At 39.2% G+C, this 21,925-nt stretch overlaps 2 protein-coding genes and 1 long non-coding RNA gene across 4 annotated transcripts; 2 read left to right on the top strand and 1 right to left on the bottom strand.

Moving 5' to 3' along the window:
* Positions 1–1,998: 1,998 nt before the first annotated feature.
* On the top strand, positions 1,999–12,367 carry gprc5bb (G protein-coupled receptor, class C, group 5, member Bb). The gene is made up of 4 exons (XM_040004601.1): positions 1,999–2,522; positions 3,240–4,350; positions 10,139–10,251; positions 10,376–12,367. The coding sequence occupies exons 2-4, from the start codon at positions 3,240–3,242 to the stop codon at positions 10,418–10,420; spliced, it is 1,269 nt and encodes a 422-aa protein (XP_039860535.1). The 5' UTR covers positions 1,999–2,522; the 3' UTR covers positions 10,421–12,367.
* LOC120716907 lies at positions 4,988–15,355 on the bottom strand. Its single transcript, XR_005692054.1, has 2 exons — positions 15,322–15,355; positions 4,988–5,387 (listed from the first exon to the last, which is right to left on the bottom strand). It is a non-coding gene; the product is annotated as an uncharacterized LOC120716907 (long non-coding RNA).
* On the top strand, positions 15,341–21,695 carry knop1 (lysine-rich nucleolar protein 1). 2 transcript variants are annotated; one of them, XM_040004599.1, is made up of 7 exons: positions 15,341–15,438; positions 15,826–15,900; positions 16,398–16,466; positions 16,549–17,955; positions 18,048–18,125; positions 19,192–19,260; positions 20,436–21,693. In XM_040004599.1, exons 4-7 carry the CDS (start codon positions 16,591–16,593, stop codon positions 20,739–20,741), a joined length of 1,818 nt encoding a protein of 605 aa, XP_039860533.1. In that variant the 5' UTR covers positions 15,341–15,438; positions 15,826–15,900; positions 16,398–16,466; positions 16,549–16,590; the 3' UTR covers positions 20,742–21,693. The 2 variants fall into 2 exon arrangements, with proteins under 2 accessions (XP_039860533.1, XP_039860534.1); XM_040004600.1 differs by lacking the exon at positions 18,048–18,125 and having other exon boundaries at positions 20,436–21,695.
* Positions 21,696–21,925: the final 230 nt, after the last annotated feature.

Genomic DNA, 21,925 nt, shown 5'->3' with positions numbered 1-21,925 from the left:
TTGTCACTTTTTACAGAATCAAACTTAAAATACACACAGCTACATTCACACCTGAAAATATCTTAAAAGTTTATTTTGTGACCCATAAAGACTAATATTAAAACTACGTAGCTGCCTCCATTGTTGGATACTGGAGCCGGCTGGGCCACGCTATGAATTCTGGAATAGGTTGGGCCACGACGGATACACCGTCTCGTCCTTCAACTGCGACCTGTGAAGGATGCAGCCTATTTTGCGAGATCTCGCATAAATTTAGCTTTACTGTTTTTTTCTCCAATGTCCCTTGGGGAGCTCCGTAGCAAGCATCTACGTCCCCAGTGGCATCATGCACTAACAGCATGAAAAAAGACTGCACATACAAGGAAGCAACTGCCTGAAAATTGGATTCATATTTGACACTCTGTCAAATGTAGAAAAATAAAATTAAACAAGCTTTATACAGCATATTGTGGTAATTATTGAGCTTTAAAGGCTTTGTATATATTATGCTGTAATGTGTCTGAAATTCAGATGTTTGTTTGCATTGTCACATCAATCAAAATGCCATTCTAAACTACACTAAATGACTGCAAGTTGTTACTTTGTGTTTACTGCACAGACATGACCTTTTTTAATGGTACCTCAAGGACAACTCATTTATTTATAATGTTTAGGGTAATGCCAACCTAGGTAATCAGGTATTATTACTATTTTATTCTAGTAACTTTTAATCATTTTAGTAGCAGGATTAAATGACAATGAGCTGCACAGAAAAAACAATTCATCATCACTCTATTCATCTATAATTATAAACTTAAGCTGCTGCTTGCCTGCATGTGAGGGCTCATTATCTGGATTACACTGACATGATCGACTCAGTATGACACTAGTGTGCATACTTGTTGTCCAGCACTGAAAATTAAGCTCGTCTAATGGCCACTTGAAGCTGTCTCCAAAACAGAGTTGATCCTCGTAGACTGCAGTATTAAATTAGAGCACAATAAAGAAATTCATCAAAAATAAATAAAGTTTTGATCTCGGCAGATAACTTACCAAATCTTAATAGCTGCATAAAGTTATTATAGTTATGGAAATATTACCTTTAACTGGCGCTTCCCCTCAGCTCATTCAAGCACAGAATCTTGGTGCCTCTTGGAACATTTTTAATGCTCCCTGCTGACCAAAGACAATGGCTTTCTATATTACCAGTCTGCTCAGGAGGTCTGTGCAACATTTCTGGTGAGCAGTATTTTGTTAATAGTAATAAGGAGGTATGTGGGTCTGTTTATTGAGTCTATGGATGCAGCTTGATAGCATTAGCAGACGACCTAGCACTCCACATTATGCTCACTTCCATGTAATCAACAAGGTCGTGACAGAAATCCTTGAATTAAGACTTCACAACTTTACAAATCATGGCTATGTCCTTTTTTTATACAGTCTATGCTTTACTTATTTGTGTACCACAAACCAGCTTTGTTTTTTCCTGCCTGCTCACTATCACTGAGCTCATACATCTGTCAGAACCAGTTTCTCACACACTAATCCAAACTGGCTCAGTGACAATGGTAGCTGCTCATTATGACTTTCCCAATGCCGTGTCCCTTTCTAACATCACATGCAGGGTAAAGGATTAATCCTGTCTAAGCAGACTTGGCTGAATCATGTCTTCCAGAAGATTATGCAACACTCTACTAGAATAGATACATGGCCACAAGGCTCACCTGTGTAGACTGACCACATGAGACCCATCATTTTATATCATGTTGACACATGCAAACCATCAATAGACATCTTGCCACCTGAAAAAATAGCTTTGGTATAATTTATTGATGAAAGATGAATCTATACCTCCCACAACTATGGGTGTGCAGAAGACTTTTACAAGTGGTAAGAGGAAGACGTGGGAGCTCGAATGTGCAAATTAGTGACTAATCCTGGGCTGACTGTGAGATGTTTGTGTACTGCACTTATTTCCTATCTTCTTCCTAGTTATACAGGTGCATCTGCAAATCATACTCAACATACTCCCAGTGTGTGGGTGAACGAAAGTAAGCTGGGATTGCATCTCTGACACCTCCACAGATTCAGCGTGAAGCAGGGAGAGAGAGCGGCGCAGACATGCAGACAGAATGGATAGAAAGACGACAGAGGGAGCGAGAGAGTGAGGCAGAGAGTGAGAGAGACGAGTGAAAGAGACAGAAGATATATTTGACTGTGTGGGTGTGTGAAGTATCAAGGCATGCATCATAATTGTGGATTCTTCTTGGAGCAGCTGGACAAGTCAGTGCATCAGCAGGAGATTTACTGGTCTTTCAAATTGTGTTATTTTGTACTTTAAAACAGTGGAAGCTGTGAGCACAGACAGCGACATTTTGAAAGACAAAATGGAAACCGACTTGTTTCTGCTGCCTCAAGGATTTCATTAACAGGGAATACAAAATTACTTCAACTAAGTGAAGTGATGCCAAAAATGATTTGTGGAAAATTATGATACCTCTGCACCCTCAATAATAGGAAATCAAGTGAAGACTTTATCTGAGGTGAGTTGGAGATTCTTAGAAAAATCAAACTGTGTTGAAATTTTGATGATGTTTTGTTTATTTTTTTTTATTTGGTTTGTGCTTGTGTTCATTATGTGTATTAACTTATTCTTGTATTTCAGTTTCAGACCTTAAAAGGACATTTCTGCCTTTGCTTGTTTACAGTTTGAGGGTTAAAACTTTTTTGTACAATGTTGAATTGATTGGGTTTATACTGTGATTGGAGTCATTCTAAGGAAACCTTTTAACCAATGTGATTCTCAGTAATCAGTACAAACACTGAGTCTGTGTGTGTGTGTGTGCATACTCCTATGTTTTTCTGTGATTTGGGGTACTGAACTCGACTTCTCAAAAGCCCAGTGTGCAATGTAGCCAGCCCACGCTGTTTCCCGTTTCCATGGAAACTATTGCCCAGTGCTAAAAGCAGGTCTGTCGTGTGGATTGAATGCGCGAGTATGTGTCTGTGTGTGTTTGAAACATCTCACACAACAGGTATATTGGATGTTAACAGATATTGACTGCTGTTTCTACGGTGTTGTGAGGATGCAGTAGGAACTAATATGCAGAAATTTACCTTCACACTCACATCCCTGCCTCCCTCTTCTCTGGAGCTTTCACCCCAGTGTAACCTTCCTGTACTTGTATCTTTGTCTCTTTCTTTTAACCCTTTCTCTGTCTCTTCTCACCAGTACACTGTTTTCTGTCTCTGTCTCTAAGATGGCTCTCAGCCACATTATCATCTGCCTCCTGCCACTCATTTGCTATGGGTCATCCCACCCCTCTCCTCCGCCACCTCCTCCCCGGGGATGTAGTGTGGATGTGGATCCTCCATACAGGGTGCTCTGCGACCTGGAATCAGTCTGGGGTGTTGTTCTGGAGACTGTGGCCTGCAGCGGCGGTCTCACATCAGTGGTCCTCGCTGTGCTCCTGCTAGTCAAGATGCGCTCCATTTCTGATCCTGCCAAGCGCTCCAGCCTGGGGCCTCTACTCCTGCTTCTGGGCACACTTCTTGGGCTTTTTACCATCTCTCTGGCTTTCCTGGTGGGGAAGAACCAGGCGCTCTGTGTGGTTCGAAGGGCCTTTTGGGGACCCCTTTTTGCCCTCTGCTTTTCCAGCTTACTAGTGCAGGGTGTGAGGCTCAGGAGGCTGGTAGCTGGAAAGGCAAGCCCATCTGGCAGCTCCCTTGCAGCACTCGGTCTGGCCTTGGCCTTGGTTCAGGGGATAATCTCTGCCGAATGGGTGCTGCTGACTGTAGTTAGGGAGGGTCACCCAGCCTGTGAATATCCACCTTTAGACTTTGCCCTTACCTGCAGTTACACTTTGGGGCTTCTTCTCATAGCCATGGGTCTCTCTCTTGGGGTGGTGCTGTGTGGTGGAGAGCTGGCAATAGATGGAGGAAGTGGCAATGACGAAGACAGAGAAGGAGATAGTGAAAAACGGAAATGGAAGTGTAACGCAATCTGGCTCGTCCTGTCCAGTCTCGCTTCAGCATTACTATGGGTGGCCTGGCTGGGGTTTTACCTTTACGGCAGCCAGACGTTAAGGGGAAGGGGGAACAGAGAGAAGGGAGGGGGGAATAAGGATGCAAAAGTGTTTGATGAGCCTGCACTGGCTGTCGCCCTGGTTATTCAGGGATGGCTTCTGCTCCTGTTCCACGCTATCCCAGAGACTCACCTGTGTCTCCTGAAAACTTCACAATCCGACACGCAAGACTTCTTTGACACCAGTCACACGTCTCCTCCTTCACATTACGGAGATGAGCTCCCTGCACATTCGCACCGATCCTTCCAAGAGAACCAGGCCTTTTCAATGGAGGAACACAGTGCAAGTAAGCCTATGTGACGTGTGTGCATGTCTATACCTGAGTGACAGAGATAACTAATCTAACAAAAAAGGGAACTTATTAGGTCATAGTTTCAATATGTTAGGTTGAGAGCAAAATACGTTTAGCATCTGAGTGTTTTACAGTAAATTATGAGACCACTGTTGCTAGGCAACTGGCAACAAAAATGGGGACCGTGACAACCTTATGAAGAGAAATGAAAAAGGAGAAAACAACAAAAGTAATTCATGTGGTTTGTCTTTTTAAAATCTCAGACATGTTACATAAAATTGAAATAAATCGTTTTAATTGATTGAATACATTTAATGTTACAGTTCCAAATTAGTTTTATTAATAATTTATAAAAGAATATTAATTAAAATAAAATTATGTTAGATCAATCTGAATATCAATTAGATATAAAAATTGGTATCTTATCACATTTACATTTTTCCCATTAAAACTCTTTGAGCCTCTTACGAGTTCATGAAAACACAAGGTTAACCAAAATATTTCAAGTCAAGCGGAGACTGAAAATGGGAAATTTATGTATGAAAAATCTGATGGGTACATGGTTATGGTGCATGACACACTACTGCCCAGGTCTTTGCTGCTTGTCAATCCTCTGCTTTTAATCACCTTCTTTTTTTTTTTTACAGTAATAACTGAACTAATCCTACTTTGAATTGCAGGCCAGTTTTCCATTCATCATACATGAAAATAACTACATCACCATCCAACCATGAATGGCAAGTAGTCTTGTTTACAGACAGGGAAGCTCAATTCTAGGTACTGTATGGGAAGAATCCAATTAAACCTCAGAAAATGTCTGATTTTTCAACAGGCTTTTACTGCAGTACAGTTATGAGTCATCTCACTTTGATTGCTCGCTATATTTATTTGAAGCGAGATGCACAGATGAAGAGCTAAGCCTCGATAAGCCAGGATAAACAAAGAGTGAAGGGAATAGAAAGGCACATGCAGTCTCCAGCATGATGATGATATTTGGTGATCCTTTTAGACTTCTTAATAGGCAGTCAGATCTAGAAGAAAGAGAAATTTAAAAGAGAATTTAATTTGTGGTTGAAAGCAAAAGGTAAAGGTTTCTCTTCGTTATATAACTGATAATGTAGTCTAAGCTATGTTTTAAAAACCGTGAGTTTGTAAGGGCAGCTGGTGAGTGTGTGTAATACCTAAAAATGATCCACTTCTCAGTTTATGAAAAAAAAAACAAAAGAAACCCCATACAAACAAAAGAACCAAACAACAATAAAAATACTGCTTGTGTCTCATTCCCATGCGCTGCTCCATATTAAGTCATGTTATGTAGACGAGTGTGAACTGAGCTCAGTCGCAAAATGGAAAAAAGAAAAACACCACCAACAGCAAACACTCTTGGACACTAATGGTGTGACTTTCTAAGTGCCAATTTATTGCATAATTGCTAACGCATCATTTAAATGAAAGATCAAAATCAGCAAAATAAATAAATACTGCTAAGCATTTTTGTGATTAAGACATAATATACTGAGCAATACTAACAAATCCTTTCAAGACAGTTTAAGTTACAGTGCACTGCTCTCATTTTTCTTTTGATGCAGTACTTGATAGTATGCGAGGGCTGGATGGTGACCTTCCGTTGTACAGTTTCTTGTGAGGCACTGTGGGATACGTGTACCTTTGCACTGGGGCACATGGGAAATACAGTTCCTAAAGGAGAATTTTGCTAAAAAAAAATCTCAGTCAAATGAGAAGTTTGAGTCTCATTGTATTGTTACATGTTTTATCATTCACTGTTAAGGTTAGTATATGTAGTGAATCATTCTGGAATTTCTGACACAGTCATAACATTTATTAAAAAATGATTCACAGTTTAGCAGGTCTTTACTCTCCATCCAGGTCTCCATAGACAAACTCTGCGCACCTACACATGTAACCAAATGACTTTTCAAAGTAGTATTACTAAATCTCTAGGTTAAACTATTGGTTTTGAGTTTAATTTATTTCCCCTAACATAAATGAAACAAATAAAAAACAAAAGACAATTCAAACGTGTAAAAATGGAACATACTGTAGACTAAGAAAAACTTAGATTCTTCTTGAATTGTTGCACTTAAATAAACAATAAATACAACATAGCACAGATATTTAACACAAACAAGTTGTGCATTATCTTATTGTGCCATAAAAATGATAACACAGATCTTACATTGCTGGGAAATGGGAAATGTTTTGTCATCTTTTTGTTTCAGTGTCCGTAATGTGGAATGTATTCATGAAGAGAGAAAAACATGGGATTCCACTTACTCTCTACAAACCCAACCAAAATGCAGATCTGCACATTTTATGGCTTATAAATAATACATAAGGACTAAACTAATGAGGTCACATTCCATGAGGAAAAGCTAAGTAGGAAGTGATTCAGTCATAACCATACAGGTGTTTTTATATACTCCAATCAGACCACTGCTCAGGTGAGGAGAAACTGTAAAAATGAGTGCAGACAGTCTAAACAATGGAAATAAAGAAAGAATGCAATGTTTGCGAAACATGCTGAAACTGAGAATTTAAAAAAAGTACATGCTCATTTTTGATTTGATATTAGCTACGCCTTTCAAAAACACTGGAAAGGGGCTTGTTTATCAAACCGTTCTTCATCAAGCACATGTCTTTTAAGTCGATACACGATACAGACACAAGACAGTGCAGACACAACACCGTATCTCCAAAAGTTGATTCTGTTCATCTGGACGTAGCGTTTTGTGGGAGAAACGCTTCATCACTCATCCAAATGACTTCTTCAGTCTCAGCTGACTGCAGGTTTCCCCAATCTTATAACCAGTACATTTGCATAATGACTGAAACCAGCCCACTGAAGGAACAATGGGCTGGGAGGTCAGTTCCTTAATCTTAATTGTGCAAATTCTCATGACCATTGATCAACAGCCACTGACCAAAGCCCACTGATCAAAGCCCACTGACCAAAGCCCACTGATCAATGGCCATGAGGACCATTCACACAGAGTTGGGGAATGGCTGCAATCACAGCATTGTAAGATGGTGACAGATGTACCCTTAGGCCCCTCCTTGATTCAGAGATGGTCTTTCCCTTTTCACGTAAATGGCCTCCTTGACTCCGCGCTCAAACCAGTGTTCCTCCCTGTCCAGGATGTGTACATCCTCATCCTTGAAAGAGTGTCCTCTGGCCTGTAGGTGTAAATAGACTGCAGAGTCCTGGCCTGACGAGGTGGCTCTTCTGTGTTGTGCCATCCTCTTAGCCAGAGGTTTTTTGGTTTTCCTGATGTATAATCCTGGCAGTCCTCCTGGCACTTAACAGCGTACACTATGTTACTCTGTTTGTGTCGGGGGACCCGATCCTTGGGGTGGACCAATTTTTGGCACAGCGTGTTTTGGGGTTTAAAAGCAACAGAGACCCAGTGTTTAGAAAAAATGCGTCTCAACTGCTCCGATACTCCTGACACATATGGGATCACTACAGGTTTTCGCTTAGGCAGCTGTTGTCCTTCTCTCTTGGATCGACTTTCTTTTGGCGCCTTCTCAGCTTTGACAAATGTCCAGCTGGGATAACCACATTTACTCAGGGCCTTCTTGATGTGATGTTCTCCTGCCTCCCTGGCCGCTGTGTCTGTGGGGATGCTGTTCGCTCTGTGTTGTAGCGTCCTGATGACACCCAATTTATGCTCCAGTGGATGATGAGAGTCAAACCTTAAACACTGATCCGTATGCGTAGGTTTACGGCACACATCGGCTTTTTAGATGTCCCCCATTACTGATGGAAATCTCACAGTCTAAGAAGGCTAACCTGCCACTTTTCATATCCTGAATTTGATGTGTTGGTCCACCGAGTTAATGTGATCCGTGAAATGTGGTACATCCTGAGATTTGATTTTCACCCAGGTGTCATCCACATATCTGAACGCTGCGCCAAAAATTGGTCCACCCCAAGGATAGGGTCAAAACGCTACGTCCAGATGAACAGAACCAACTTTTGGAGATTTACTTACCTGGATGATTGAGCATGCATCAAGACACAACACTGTACTTGTAGTGACTTCAGAAAGTTGCTAAGAGACTGAGGTTGGGCTGCTAACATGTCTGACTTACTAAAAAAATTCAAAACATGAGATCCTGCATTGCACAGTGAGAGATGTTAAAGTTGGCTGTTGTAATGGTCTCGCAACCAAAGATAGCCTGGGACAAAATTCTGACAGTGTTAGAAATCAAGGATAACTATCTCACAATTTCACGGTAGCTGTGACCTACTTCAATTAAATAACCAGCCAACCAGGAATGCAGCTGAAATGACGCACTAATCAACTCAACACCAGCAGTTCTTTATTTATTTTTTTAAATACAGCATGTCAACAGCTGCCTTTGTGAAAGCAACTAAGGGAATGTAGTGGAAACAAATAGCAAAGCGTCATAGCTCGTGACAGAGCAGTTTTCATTAAGCACAGAGTCTACATGAACCAAACTTGATTTCCAGCCCAGGTATATTAAATCCATGTCACATAGTGCGGCGTGAAATGAACTTATACAAATCAGAACGCCAGCAAATTTAAAGTGTTCAGTCTTTGCAGGAGACTTAATATGAACGCTAACAAGAAGAAACCTTGGACGTCACTTAGACTGAGTATGAGCAGTCATCTGCCTCAATCTATCTATAAAAGCAGAGTGAAACAAAGGGCACTGAGCAACAGCAACAGTATGTACTGAGCAGGTTTGTAAGTGACTGCAAATCAGAAACATGCAGGAAACAGAGATGCCTGTAGAAAAGAACAGAGGCAGAAAGGACAAAGACAGAATCAGTAGGCATGAAGTAACTGAGAAACAAGTGTGGGAAATAAATGCATGACATGAAAAGAGAACAGAACAAAGAAGGCAACAAAACAAGTGTTCAATTAATTCAAATGAGTCAAAATGTAGAACTGAATTCATTTAAATTGCTTACTGCTATGAGCAGTAAGCAATTTTGTTATGGAAAGGCACCCAGCTACATCTCACTGCATTAAGAATAAATAAATAAATAATAAATCTTCAATGGACTCTATGCAGTCCTGTGACAAACTAAGTACAGCTCATGATTCAATTACTGGTTGAACCACTTTTGGCAACAATAACTCACACACCTCTCACAAGGTCACACCAAAGCATTTCAACTGGGCGAAAGGCCTTTTGGCCAAACATCTTCACTTTAATTTTGTCTGTCCGAACGATATTATTCTGACAGCCCTTCTAAACAAGCCATACTTCTTGTCTTTTTTAACTGTGCTGTCAAGAATTTAAATATTTAGCAAGTTAACTGAGTGTTGTAGAGTCTGAGATGCAGCTGTTTGTTATTTTTTCCTCTAAGCACTACACGGCCTTACCTTGGGGTGAATTTACTGGGATGTTTGCTGGGAAGATTGTGGCACCTGAATGCTTCAGATCAACAAACCACCAACCCATGTGGTTGGTGCCACACGAACCAGTGATCAACAAATCAAGTGCATTTGATTAGCAGCAACCGGATGCCACTTACCCTTTTAATTCTTATGGAAGCAGTAAGGGTGTACTTAGTGGCTGACACAATGCAGAGCCCTCTGACAAGTTTCTCTTTCACATGGCTGTAGTTTATTCATCCAAATAAAGATCACAAAAAGGTATATGATCAGTATGAAAGTTATACTTAAAGTCAGCTGCTTGGACTTTCAAGGTTATGTAATAATTATAATCAGATGACACATTGGTTATTCTTAGTACCAAATGCATCTTTTGTGTGTGTGGGTGCCAGCTCTCCGAAGCGGAACATACCACGGCAGCCATGGAAGTATGCGTCCTGGTATCGCCTTCAGAGGGCATGTCTACCAACCTACCGAGATGGCTCTAGTGATGAACGGTGGTACAGTAAGTATGCCATAAACACAAACGTTGCGTTTTTGCCTCTAATCACTCTGGAATAAAATGACTGTACAGTAGATTAGATACAGTAGAATGCTGTACTTTCTCACTACTTGTTCGTGTCTTATAGATGCCCACAGCCCCAGTTAACTACACTGGACGACGGTTATGGTAATATACGGGGCAAATGTTGAAGAGGACACACTTCAGTCACATTTTTGAGGGAAGAAATATTAAAGACGGTACATATCACAAAGAAGCGACTTCATAAGAGATAGCTATGTTTACTGTGTTTGTGTTTTTTGCCACACATGTGCAGATTTGGCATTTTAAAAAGAAACTAGTGGTATTTTTGCCTACATTTTCCCGAAGGCTTTTTTGATGGATGTAAAGGAACAAGAGAGGGAAGAGAAAGCGACATCTCTCAGTAAAGTGATATTTTTCGATGATGCATTTTTCGATGAACAGGTGTAATCTGAATTATAATACATACACACAAGAACAAGAAGTCTATTAGCACAACTAAATGTTATATTTAAAGTGTTTTTTTAAAAATTATATTATATTAAAAGAGACATATTGAATGACCTGTTGTTAAACCATGACAGAGTTGAGCTTAGAGGAAGACTTGAATGTGTTGAGGTAAACTCTTTTGCCTGAGCAGCACCAAACCAGTGCTGCAACATTCTAACTTTTGTTTATCAACCATGCTTACTTCATAAAAATGCACTTTGTATGTCATTTATTATTATTATTTTTTTTTTTGTTTGCATTCAAGCTACAACTACAAATAAGCTGTTAGGATAGGTATGTAAAATACCTGCTTACACCCACAATGCTTGCACAGCCTCTGTTTTTCATCCTGGAAAGTCCCAAAGGATTCGCATAGTGATTTTCTCTCTATCCCTCGCCTTTCCAGTATAAGTACTGTTGGGCAGTTTGCCACATTCACAGTGTTTACTCATAAAGGCTTTGTATTCAGCAGATCTCGTGCAGGGCTGTGGAGGACTATCAAATAGATTTTAAAAGGTGAATAAAAACTCTACAGCTTGTGGATTGTTTTTTTTAAACAAGGTTAATTTTTAATAAGCCTATGATAAAAAGCCATTTAATACTGCAGCACTAATCCTGCAGTATTAGTAAATAGGGTTTACTGTTAGTGGCTGTAATTTTGCACTTTATCAGCACTGATTACATCTGGGAATTGTGATATTTGACATTACTGGACATGCATGTAAAAGCACAGTTTAAAGGTAATGTATTTTGTCAAAACATAAGTGTTTTGTTTTCTAGAATTTTAATAACTGTATACTAAAGAAAATGACCAGTTGTTTGTGTTTCTAATAAATTGGCATTGGAGAGATCATTGACAAAACAGTCTCACCCCTCTAAGCCAATAAGTCAGAAAATTTACATTTAAAAATAAAACAATTTCTGGACAATCAAGCAAATCCCGTTGCTGAGGAAGGCCAGGTATGTGTAAACCTAAAAGAAACAGGTAACAGTTTCTGTGGTCAGACTGTTTTGTCTTGCAGAGTTTATTGTGCATTATCAACATTTTTTAGATGTATGATAAAATCTTAAAAATGGCAGAAAAAGTAAACCCTTTGGAATTAAAAATCTAATTTTTTTTATTGGGTTTTTATCCATTAACTGGTGGTGAGAAATAAACAGCTGTCATTAGTCTTCATTAAACATAGTGAATATATATTGACAAAGGAAAAATAATGAACCTTGGATCTTATACCTCCCTAAACTGTCATATAACGATGCTCCTGGGTTCGTTTTAGGATTATATTTCACTGAAATCATTCTGTAGTACAGTGGTTAATAAATTCATTCCAGAAAGCCATAAAATGTATATAAAAGACGGCTGTAGCTTCCGAGTCTGATAAGTAAAGCTAGTGCCAAAGTGCCTTAAACATGGGTTCTTTCTAACGGTCAGCAGGGGCCCTTGATGTTGCAAAAAGAAGTCAAAATTTATAAAAGTCTGGGCTCCCTTGATTCCCACCTTTGTAAGAACTTCCCCTATGAGTTTAAGGTCTTAATCAGTTGTTTCACATTTTTTGACTACAACAAGACATTAATTTTGTGTATTATGGTCCCACCTCAGTCAATATGACAACAAAGCAGGCTTTATGGTATGTTGGCAAGACAGAGATGGTGATTTTACTTCAGGTTAGGCTTATTGTTCTCATTATTACCTTCTTACCTAACCTCTACTAGACTTCAGCTTAATACCACCCATCCTTACATTATACTGAAGCTTAATGGTGGTGATCACTTGGTGGAGTCCCAGGCGCAACAGAAACAAAAGTGGCCCAAAATGATAACACTATGTGTGATATCAAATGTAAGTTTACATGTAGGGTTATTTTGATAATTCCAAAGGGTTTTCTTGCATTTTCTTCCCACTTTACAGTTAAACTTTAAATTCCATGAAACAAAATGAAAAGATTTGGCATAACTGTAAATTTAACTGGAAACCTTTGATATTTTGGGCCAGATTTGCTGACGTATTGCACAAGCAGAAATTGGGTTTTGGTGTGAAAAAAAAGTAACATCAGTATTAACAAAGACATTGCAGTAACGAGATTGCATGTCAGAGGTGGGATTTCAGAGATTTTTGTGACCGATCCAGTCGTGATATTTTACACTGAAAAACAGCATATCACATTTTTTGCAATTGATATTATAATGAACTGAAAGTGGGTGTGTTTAGATAACTAACCACACCTGTAAGTGCTATTTGGGGATCGTGCTCACGCACTATTTTGTCCTGTTTAGTAAATCAAGCCCATTTAATTACAATGCTGAAAAGTTTGTGTTGAATTTAACCTATTAAGACTCAGTTAACTTTGAGACTGAATTCTGAATCCAATCCTGAACAAGTTAGTAAAATGAGGTTGAAAAGCAGGTCTCACAATGTTCTTCTCTGATCTTGAGACCATTTCTTCTTACTATAACACTAAACAACTAAACTGTGAGTGATTTTACTTTTGTGTAAAGCCGTGTGTTCTAATATAGTACAATGAAAATATGATCATTGTAGGATTTTTTTTAATGTATTAAGCCTATATAACTGATTTTTAAACATGTACTGTAGTTGTTCCAAATGTGAAAAAGCACTGGTATTTCTTTTTTGAGATCCTCTTATAATGATAGCTCTGTCACTGTTTTATGGCAGCATAACATGAATGTCTGTAATGTGATTTGCACAAAGTGACTAATACATCAGTGCACCTATTCTGTTAAATATACCCTGGTGTTGTTGTTTTTATTGTTGGGATAACTATAAAGTCAGGTACTACTACATCTAGTTCAGATGTATCGTCGTCAAGTGTTCAGTGCACTGTAACTGAATCACAAATAAAGAAAGAAATGGTGCAACTGTTTTAACACCAAACTGGTTTCCAAGCAACACTTCAAGCATATAAATGTATGTTTTCTGAAAAGATTATCCTTAAAATTGTTCCACATATTAGTCCACACATTCTCCTTAACAATCCTGATCTAGAGTGTATTTTAAAACTTAATATATATGCAAATCTGCTTATGATACTTAAGCTATATCATTAGCTTTGAGTGTTATTTAGTAGGACTGAAACTACTGATATGAAGGCACACACATCCGCCTTCTCTGTGTTATGTTAAATCACGAGCCAAGTCATATCACATAAATAGCCAAAAATCCTCACTGCATGTGGGAGTCTTCTAAAAATAAGTAAGCTTTCAGTAGTAAGAACGTCAGGGACTTGCAAAAGCATGGCCTGCTGGATGATGGAGATGGAGGAGGATTGCAGCTAGCTACTAGGAGCAGAGCTGGATTCGGATGCGGCCTCTTAAACGTCCATTTCCAGAATGAAAGCTGGGTGACAGAAAACTGTATGCTTGGTCAAAATGACTGTCATGCACATGGAAGAGTATAAAGCTAATGGCTGGATCTGCAATGGCTGGATACAAGAGGTTGCAGGGGGAGGGTTACATGTTAATAAAGGCATCGGAGACCTGTCGCTGGCTTCTGGCTTTGTTTAGACTAAAGGGGATGTCGGGGGGGTGAGCCTGTGTTTAGAAAGGCTTGTAAGAATGCTGGACACAAAACATGAAAAATTAAGTGGCTTGATTTTATCATGCGTTAAAGAGATGTAAATTACTAATTTACTTAAGGTGCCACATCATTTCAGACCATTTTAATCCCTGGTTGTAACAGAAGTCAGCAGGGTGAATTCACTGTTAAAATAACAGGGATTTCGCTGCCAAACTCCCAAAATTTCTCCTCAAACTATGTGTTTAAGTTGTGGATCCTGCTTTGAAAGATACCTGTTTTTTCAACACAAACCCAGCCTCAGGGATCACAAGCCTGAATAAATGGGAGGGTTACATTAGGAAGGACATCTGGTGTAAAATGCATCCTTCCCCCTGTGGTAAGTAAGTGGCTTGGAATAATTGAGCTGTTATTTGTGTCATGAACAAAGTGCATTTGAAGCTCAATGATATTATCTGCTGTCACAAGTGTATTGTCAATACTGGAATGTCACCCAAAAAGGGGGAAGTACAACTTTGACAGGGGCACATTAGGCTCATCTCACTCCCCTTGCCATTTCATAAGAAATTCTGCCACCTGCACAAGAAATTCAGCACACACAACCATATCTAAAATCCCATTATAAAAAGTATGCATAATAACCTTAAAAACACAGCATTGTTATTTATTTTGCAAGTTTCAAGTGAGATCATGCTTTAAAGTCAGCCTCAAATCACAAAACATGTTTCAAAGAGACGTCTGTTAGGCGTTGCTGACTGTTCATGGTCTGACTTTCCTCAATGACACTGACAGTAATAACTTGAGGGTATTTAACATTATCATAAGCAAATCATACATCTAACTACATACGTCTGTTTAAATAAAGACAAAGTAATTATGAGTTCTGAATTTGGTCCTACTTGGGTTACAATTGAAAATTGTGCATATTTTAGTTAAATTTTTTAATCGTTTTAATGTTGATGGTTAACACAAACAAAAACAGTGAAAATTAAAAATTAAACAACTGTCAAACTGTTTAGCAGCTCACTTACGTGCACGCTCGCCTCCGTTGCTACGGACTCCTTTCTCGTCTCTAGCAGGAAGAGAAAAATCTACTTCCGGGTCGCGAACGTAAAACGCTACCCACGTGAATTGTAAAAGTGTGCAAAGTAAGTAAATCGCTTTTGAAGTTTGTATTTTACAATATCCGATGCGCTTGTGCCAAAATAGTGTAATTGTCTGACTAATTAAACTGTTCAGTTCTGGATCGGATTAACTTTTTTTTTTACTGTAAGCTCCCTTTGGCTAATAAGCTAGCGTGACCAGTTACCTGTAGCGTTTTGTGCATAAACCTGGTCAGCTTATCTTGAATCAAATCGCTTTAGTTTTGTTATATATTATATATATTAGTTTGCCTTTAACGTGCATATTCAAACACAACACCTGGTGTTTTAGTAAAGCTTTAACTTCATTTTTTTCTAAATATTTGAGACCATGGACCGGTTAGCTTAGAGATGTGTCTGAATGGATGCTGATATTTCCCTTTTATGTTTCAGACGGATTCCGATGAGGACGTAGTTTTTGTTTCTGAAAGGTCCTGTCACAAGCCCATTGAAATCACAATTGATCAGGTACTGATCATCCAACCTAATCGGAATATCTTATTCTGACTTTTTAACGCTACAAGGCGACAAAGTAATCCAGACTTGAATATTGGTTGTAGGTCAGACTTCACATGTCAGCCTGTGAGACGATAAGCTGCCACATATCTGACAATTATAGCGTTAGAATTAGTAATTCAACGCAATGTTTAGTTAACTGTTCGCTGTGTCCTGTATTCCATTTGAAATTTGGTCTCTCAGCTTGACTTATACCATTCCAACATTGCTAAATTTGTAGTTTGAGCTTAAACAGTCTGTTTCAACACTTATAATGCCACATTTGTTGCAGACGAGGAGGAGAATATACTTATTTACTACTTAAACATTTGGATCAGAATTTTAAATCTGAAATGAAACTCTTAGATTGGAATAAGTGTCATGCTAACCAATACACAAAACAGTGTTGCGGTGGGGTTGTCCATTTTTATTACAAATATTTATGTCCAGTTCTGATTGGTTCTCTTCAGGCAAAGCGACTGGCCCTCCAAAGAGAAATTGATCAGCAGTCCCGACCCAAAGAGCCAGCCAAACCTTTGGTTAGTGTTTACTGCTCTGTCATTCACTGTTCCACAAACACAGAATAGAAACTTGAAGTAACAGTGAACTTTCTCTCACCAGTCAAGCAAGAAACCTGTAGCTGAGGAGAGGCACGCAGAAATCATGAAAATGAAGATGGAGGAAGAGAAGAGTGAGGAAAATAATATAAAGAAAGAGAAGAAACACAAAAAAGGAAAAGCTGATGATTCCAGCCTAAAAGAGGTGAGAAAAGAACAGAAGAAAGGCAAAATGGCTGATGCTGTGGGCATCGAAGACGGGTCTTGGGATGGAAATGGTGAGAAGGAAAAAAATAAGAAAAAGAAGGAGAGGAAAACAGATTCTCTGGATGATGTCAATGACTCTGAGGTCACTGATGGACAAGATGTCACCAAAAAGAAGAAGAAGAAGAGGCTGCTGGCAGATGGTGAGAGTCTAGGAGAAATTACACAGAGTTTAGTAAAAGAGGAGGAAGTGGAAAAGAAAGAGAAGAAGACAAAAGGAAAAAATAAGTCTACACAAATTAAACAAGAAAACATGGTGAAACAAGAAAACATGGTGGAAGAGGAAGAGGAGCAAGTGGGAAAAGATAATCTGCCCAAAAAAGTCAAGAAAGGGAAAAAACAGGTTTTAGATATGAGCACAGAGGAGACTGAGGTGAAAATCAAAGAAAAGAAGAAGAAAAATAAGGTGTTGGCTGATGGCGAGGCTTATGTAGAAACTACAGATACTTTAGTAGTGGATAAGAAACAGAAGAAGAACGTAAAGAATAAGTCTACACAAATAAAACGAGAAAACATGGTAAAAGAAGAGGAGGAAGAAAAGCAAGTGGAACAAGACAGTCTGCCCAAGAAAGTGAAAGATAAGCAACATGCTTTAGATATGAGCACAGAGCCGACTGAAGGGCAAAGAAAAGAAAAGAAGAAAAAACAAAAATGCCCTTTAACTGTGGAAGGAGCAACAATAAAGAAAGCTAAAGCAGCTGAAAATGGCATAAAGTTAGAAAAAATCGAACACGAGGACGTAAAAATAAAAAAGAAGAAAAAGAAAGAAACTGAGACTAAAGAAGAAAATGGAGTAGAAACAACAGAGGTTAAAGGCAAAAACAAAAAGAGCAAAGCAGCATCAGACAAAGTTAGAAAAAGTGAAAAGCAAGAGAAATCAACAAACAGTGTTATTGTTACTACTGATGATGAAGTAACGACAGAATTTAAGAAAAAGGTAAAAAAGGGTAAATGTAAAATAGCTACTGTGGAGTCTACCAATGCAGAGGAAGAAGAGCCGAAGAAGAAGAAAAGAAAAAAGGTAAAATGTGAAGAGGAAGAAGACAAACAGGAGGTTCAGGGGGATGAGCAGAGTGGCGAAGCTGGTGACAAGAAGAAGAGCAAAAAGAAAAAGAGCTCTGCTAAGGTGCAACGCGCGAGCGACTCTGGAGTTGAACCTGTTGCTAAAAAGAAGAAAAACATCAAACAAGAACGGGAAGACCCAGAGGTGAGTGCGCTTCTCTCAGGTTGTTAGCCGTGTGCCTGGATGCTTTTTATTTGAATGGTATGAATAGTGTATGAGCTTTTTATGAACTGTAGTTTCAGGAGTCTCCCCAAGTCGACGTGGTTTTCCTGTCAGAGAGGAGTGGAAACACTGATGAGATCACCATCAATCAGGTCAACAGAGCTCTCGTTACCTCTCCGTAGATTGATGTGTGAAACTTATTGCCATAATCAGGAATTGGCATGTTTCAAAATGCACGTAGTCCTTCAGAAATTTAGGAAACGCTGTTCTTCTACAGGCCACTTTTATATTAACAGCCCTTGTCACATCAAACATTCCCTGAGGGACATTATTATGTACTATGAGCAAGATGTGACATATATCACGTAAGGTCAAAGGAAACACATTCATTCAAGTTGTTAAACTGTAGTTTCTGTCTGACGTCACTGACCACTGAGTCAGTGGGTCATTACTTTCGCGTCAGCTGCACCCCTGTCCTGGCCTCGCTGCACAGGCTGCCTGTGTCTTTTAGAGTTCATTTTAAAATTCTTACGTTTGTTTTTAAATCCTTTCACAATCTTGCCCCACCTTCCCTCGCTGTACTTCCTGATCCCTGCACACCCTGTCAGTGTCTCAGGTCAGCTGACCAAGATCCAGTAGGAAGCGCAGAGGCGACTGGGCTTTTTCTATCGTGCCCAGTCGCCTCTGCAGGTGGAGAGGCCCCTTCACTGTCTACTTTTAAAACTCGTTTTAAAACACTTTTTCCTTTTCTTTTTTTTAGCTTTTGTTTTAATTATTTGAGCTTTTTTAAATGTGTTTTTTTTATTTAAATCTTATGTATTTTTATTATTTAGTTCCAATGTACAGCTATAGGTGTCTGTTTTTAAGCGTGTCCACAGTAAAAATAAATTACAAAAATAGGAAGTTTTCTGGGAATCAACAAAAAAAAAAATCCACTTTATAATTACAGGAGCAGCATTTTTTTTTATCATCTTGAAAAGCGGAGACAAAATGTTTAAATTACTCTTCTTCCTCATATATTGAGATATCTCAGAGATTAAATGTGCAGTTAAATACCTTTACACTGTCAGAAAGGGTATTTTAACTTAAGCTCAAAGTGGGTTGTATGTGGCCCACGATGTAAAATGAGTTTACAGAGCGAAGCAAATCAGAATGCTTTTTGTGTTTTATGCAGTGCAGTTTGATGATTGTTTTGTTTTGTTTGTTTTTGTCTTAAAGGAAAGAAGACAGGCTTTACAAATGGAGATCGACAAGGCCTCTCAACCTGACAAAACAGTCAAACCTACGGTCGGTATTAGTGTTGTTTGTTTGTTTGTTTGTTTGTTTGTTTTGTTTTTACAAAGAATACCACTATGCAATCTCCCCGTGTCTTAAATGCCTTTAAATGATCGAGCACTTGTTTGTCACAGCACGTAGCTCAGCATGTTTGATCTGGCAGAGTTTTTATGTCAGATGCCCTTCCTTGTGCAACACCAATGCATTTTAATGAATTAACATGGCAGATAGACTCAAAAAAAGGGAATGGTAAACAGAGATGAGACATAGGGGGTTATCTAAGGAAGACTCTGTTGTGGGTGAAGATAAAAATAAAAAAAAAAACTTCTCACAATGCTCACATACGTCTTTAAGATCAGTTCTACCTGCCAAATGCCCCCATCTTTTAAAACAAATAATCCCAAGTTTCTAAGGCTACGTCCACACTAGCCCGGATAGATTTGAAAACGGCGTTTTCGTCTGAAAACCCTCCGCGTCCACACTAGCGTTTTTAGCCGTTTTCACAGAGTTGTGCGTCCACATTGAAACGGCCGAAAACGGTTATGTTCCAGTACTGCGCATGCGTGAAACGCAAGACTATTCGACCTGCCTCATTTCTGTCTGCCGCTTATTTACTTTCCAGCTCTTTGAAACGTGGCGGCAAAATGTTGAGGAAAAGCACTGAGTTTTTTAAATGGACTAACAATGAGGTGGAGTTGTTGCTGCGAGTAACACAAAAGTACAAAGTTGCAAAAGCGAGAGAGAGTTAAAGAATTTGAAGAAAAGCTATCTGGAGCATGTACAGACTGACATTAATCTTTAATAGGGCTGTCAAAATTGAGAGCAAACAAAACAACTGCTGTATAATGCCCTCCGCTGTCTTTGTTTAATTGGTCACATGACTGCATCACATGACTAACATGCGTCATCGTTTTAGAAAGTCTCCGCTTTTGCTGTCCACACTGCGACGCGAAAGCACCTTTATCAAATGCGAGCGTTTTCGAGAGCGTTTTTAAAATGTTGAGTTTTCCATCAGCGAAAACGCCGTCTCGGTGTGGACGGGAGGCCAAAACGGAGAGAAAACGATGCGTTTAGTTTGGATGTAGCTACAGAATTATAGTCTTCAAGCAGAAGAAGGTTCTTAAATGTGGAAACTTTACTCCTGAATGCATTTCTAATGTTTATGAACTTTTGTTTCTGTTCTGCAGGGTTTGGGCCAGTGGAGCACGGCGCAGTTCAACAGCTCTGAACAACAGCAGAAGTTCCTCCGGTTGATGGGGGGCTTTAAAAAGGGTTTCCAGCCGGCGGCGACGAGCACTGGTGGAGCAAATATGGCACTAGGGAAGGACGCGCAGCAGCAGTTGCAGCAAGGCCTTCTGGGGGAGTTTGAACGAGCCCACTCGCGCAGAATGGACTTTAATAACAGGGGGGCGGGACTTGGGTTTACTGCACCGTCCAATAAGAAATTTTCAATTGATATCAATACATGTCGATCAGTTCGCTTTGATGATTGACGAGTGAAGATTTGGTTTTACAAAGCTTTTGTACATAGTGTTTTAATTGGCACACTTTTTCGTTTAATCAGCTTTACTGTAGAATTGATCCTGCAGAAAGTCAAATGGTGAAAAAAAGAAAAACACATTGTTAGTTGTATATACTGTATATTAAACATTTCTCCAACAGCTGGAAAACAAGCGGCTGGTTTAATGTGTGAGCAGCTCATTATTTTATAACAGTTTGTGGGATTTTATATAGATTAAGGATTACTGTTTACTTTGTAAAATAGTGAAACATATACGTTTGGATCACAATGAGACATCTACACTTACTGACTACTTTGTTAGATACACTTGACTGTTAATGCAACTATATCTAATCAGCAGATCACATGGAAACGACTCAACGCATTTATGCATGCAAACATGGTCAAGGCACCTGCTGAAGTTCAAACAGCGCATCAGAATGAGGAAGGAAAGTGATGTTGAGTGACGTGATCGTTTATGGGAATGACATGGAATTTTCCTGCATAACATTTCCTGCATCTCTTCAGATTTACAGAGAATGGTGCAGAAAAACAGAAGTATTCAGTGAGTGGCAGATCTAGGTGAAAATGTTTTGTTGGTTCTTGCTGCAGGCAGCAGTAACTCAAATAACCAATTGTTACAACTGAGGTATATATAAGAGCATTTAAATCCACAAGATGTTGAATCCTACCCAGACAGTCAGTCACTACCAGTCAGAATCTGGAGTAAACCACATGAAAGCAGAGATCCATCCTCTTGTATCAGTGGCTCAGGTTGAATGTGACCGTGAAACAGTGTGGGGAAATAATTTCTTGGCACATTTTGGGCCTCTTAGTACCAACTGAGTATTGTTGAACATGTCCAACCCTTTATGATCAGAGTGTACAAAGATAACAGCAGGCTAACACACCATTTCCAGAACTCAATCCAAAAGAGCACTTTTGGGATGACACGGAATACGGGATTCACCATCATGGATGTGCAGCAGAGAAATCTGAAGAAATTTCGTGATGATGTCATGTTAACATTAACCAAACTCTGAGGAACGGTTTGAACACCTTGTAGATTCTATGTGAAAAGGAATTAAAGCACTTGAGAAGCCAAAAGGGTTGATGAACCCAGTGCCAGCATGGCGCACCTGAGAAAGAGTTCGGTTAGAATATATTGAGTTAAAT

The sequence above is a fragment of the Simochromis diagramma genome, unplaced genomic scaffold, assembly GCF_900408965.1.
Source record: "Simochromis diagramma unplaced genomic scaffold, fSimDia1.1 OVJJ01000487.1, whole genome shotgun sequence".
NCBI classification, from domain to species: domain Eukaryota; kingdom Metazoa; phylum Chordata; class Actinopteri; order Cichliformes; family Cichlidae; genus Simochromis; species Simochromis diagramma.
This window is presented reverse-complemented; position numbering and strand designations above follow the sequence as displayed.

Excerpts from the sequence above, each read along its gene's own strand:
- knop1 (XM_040004599.1), top strand. The coding sequence starts at position 16,591 with ATGAAAATGAAGATGGAGGAAGAGAAGAGTGAGGAAAATAATATAAAG. Across the intron at positions 17,956-18,047 it reads AAGAACGGGAAGACCCAGAG|TTTCAGGAGTCTCCCCAAGT; the intron begins GTGAGTGCGCTT and ends TATGAACTGTAG. Across the intron at positions 18,126-19,191 it reads ATGAGATCACCATCAATCAG|GAAAGAAGACAGGCTTTACA; the intron begins GTCAACAGAGCT and ends TTTGTCTTAAAG.
- gprc5bb (XM_040004601.1), top strand. The coding sequence starts at position 3,240 with ATGGCTCTCAGCCACATTATCATCTGCCTCCTGCCACTCATTTGCTAT. Across the intron at positions 4,351-10,138 it reads AATGGAGGAACACAGTGCAA|CTCTCCGAAGCGGAACATAC; the intron begins GTAAGCCTATGT and ends TGTGGGTGCCAG. Across the intron at positions 10,252-10,375 it reads TAGTGATGAACGGTGGTACA|ATGCCCACAGCCCCAGTTAA; the intron begins GTAAGTATGCCA and ends CGTGTCTTATAG.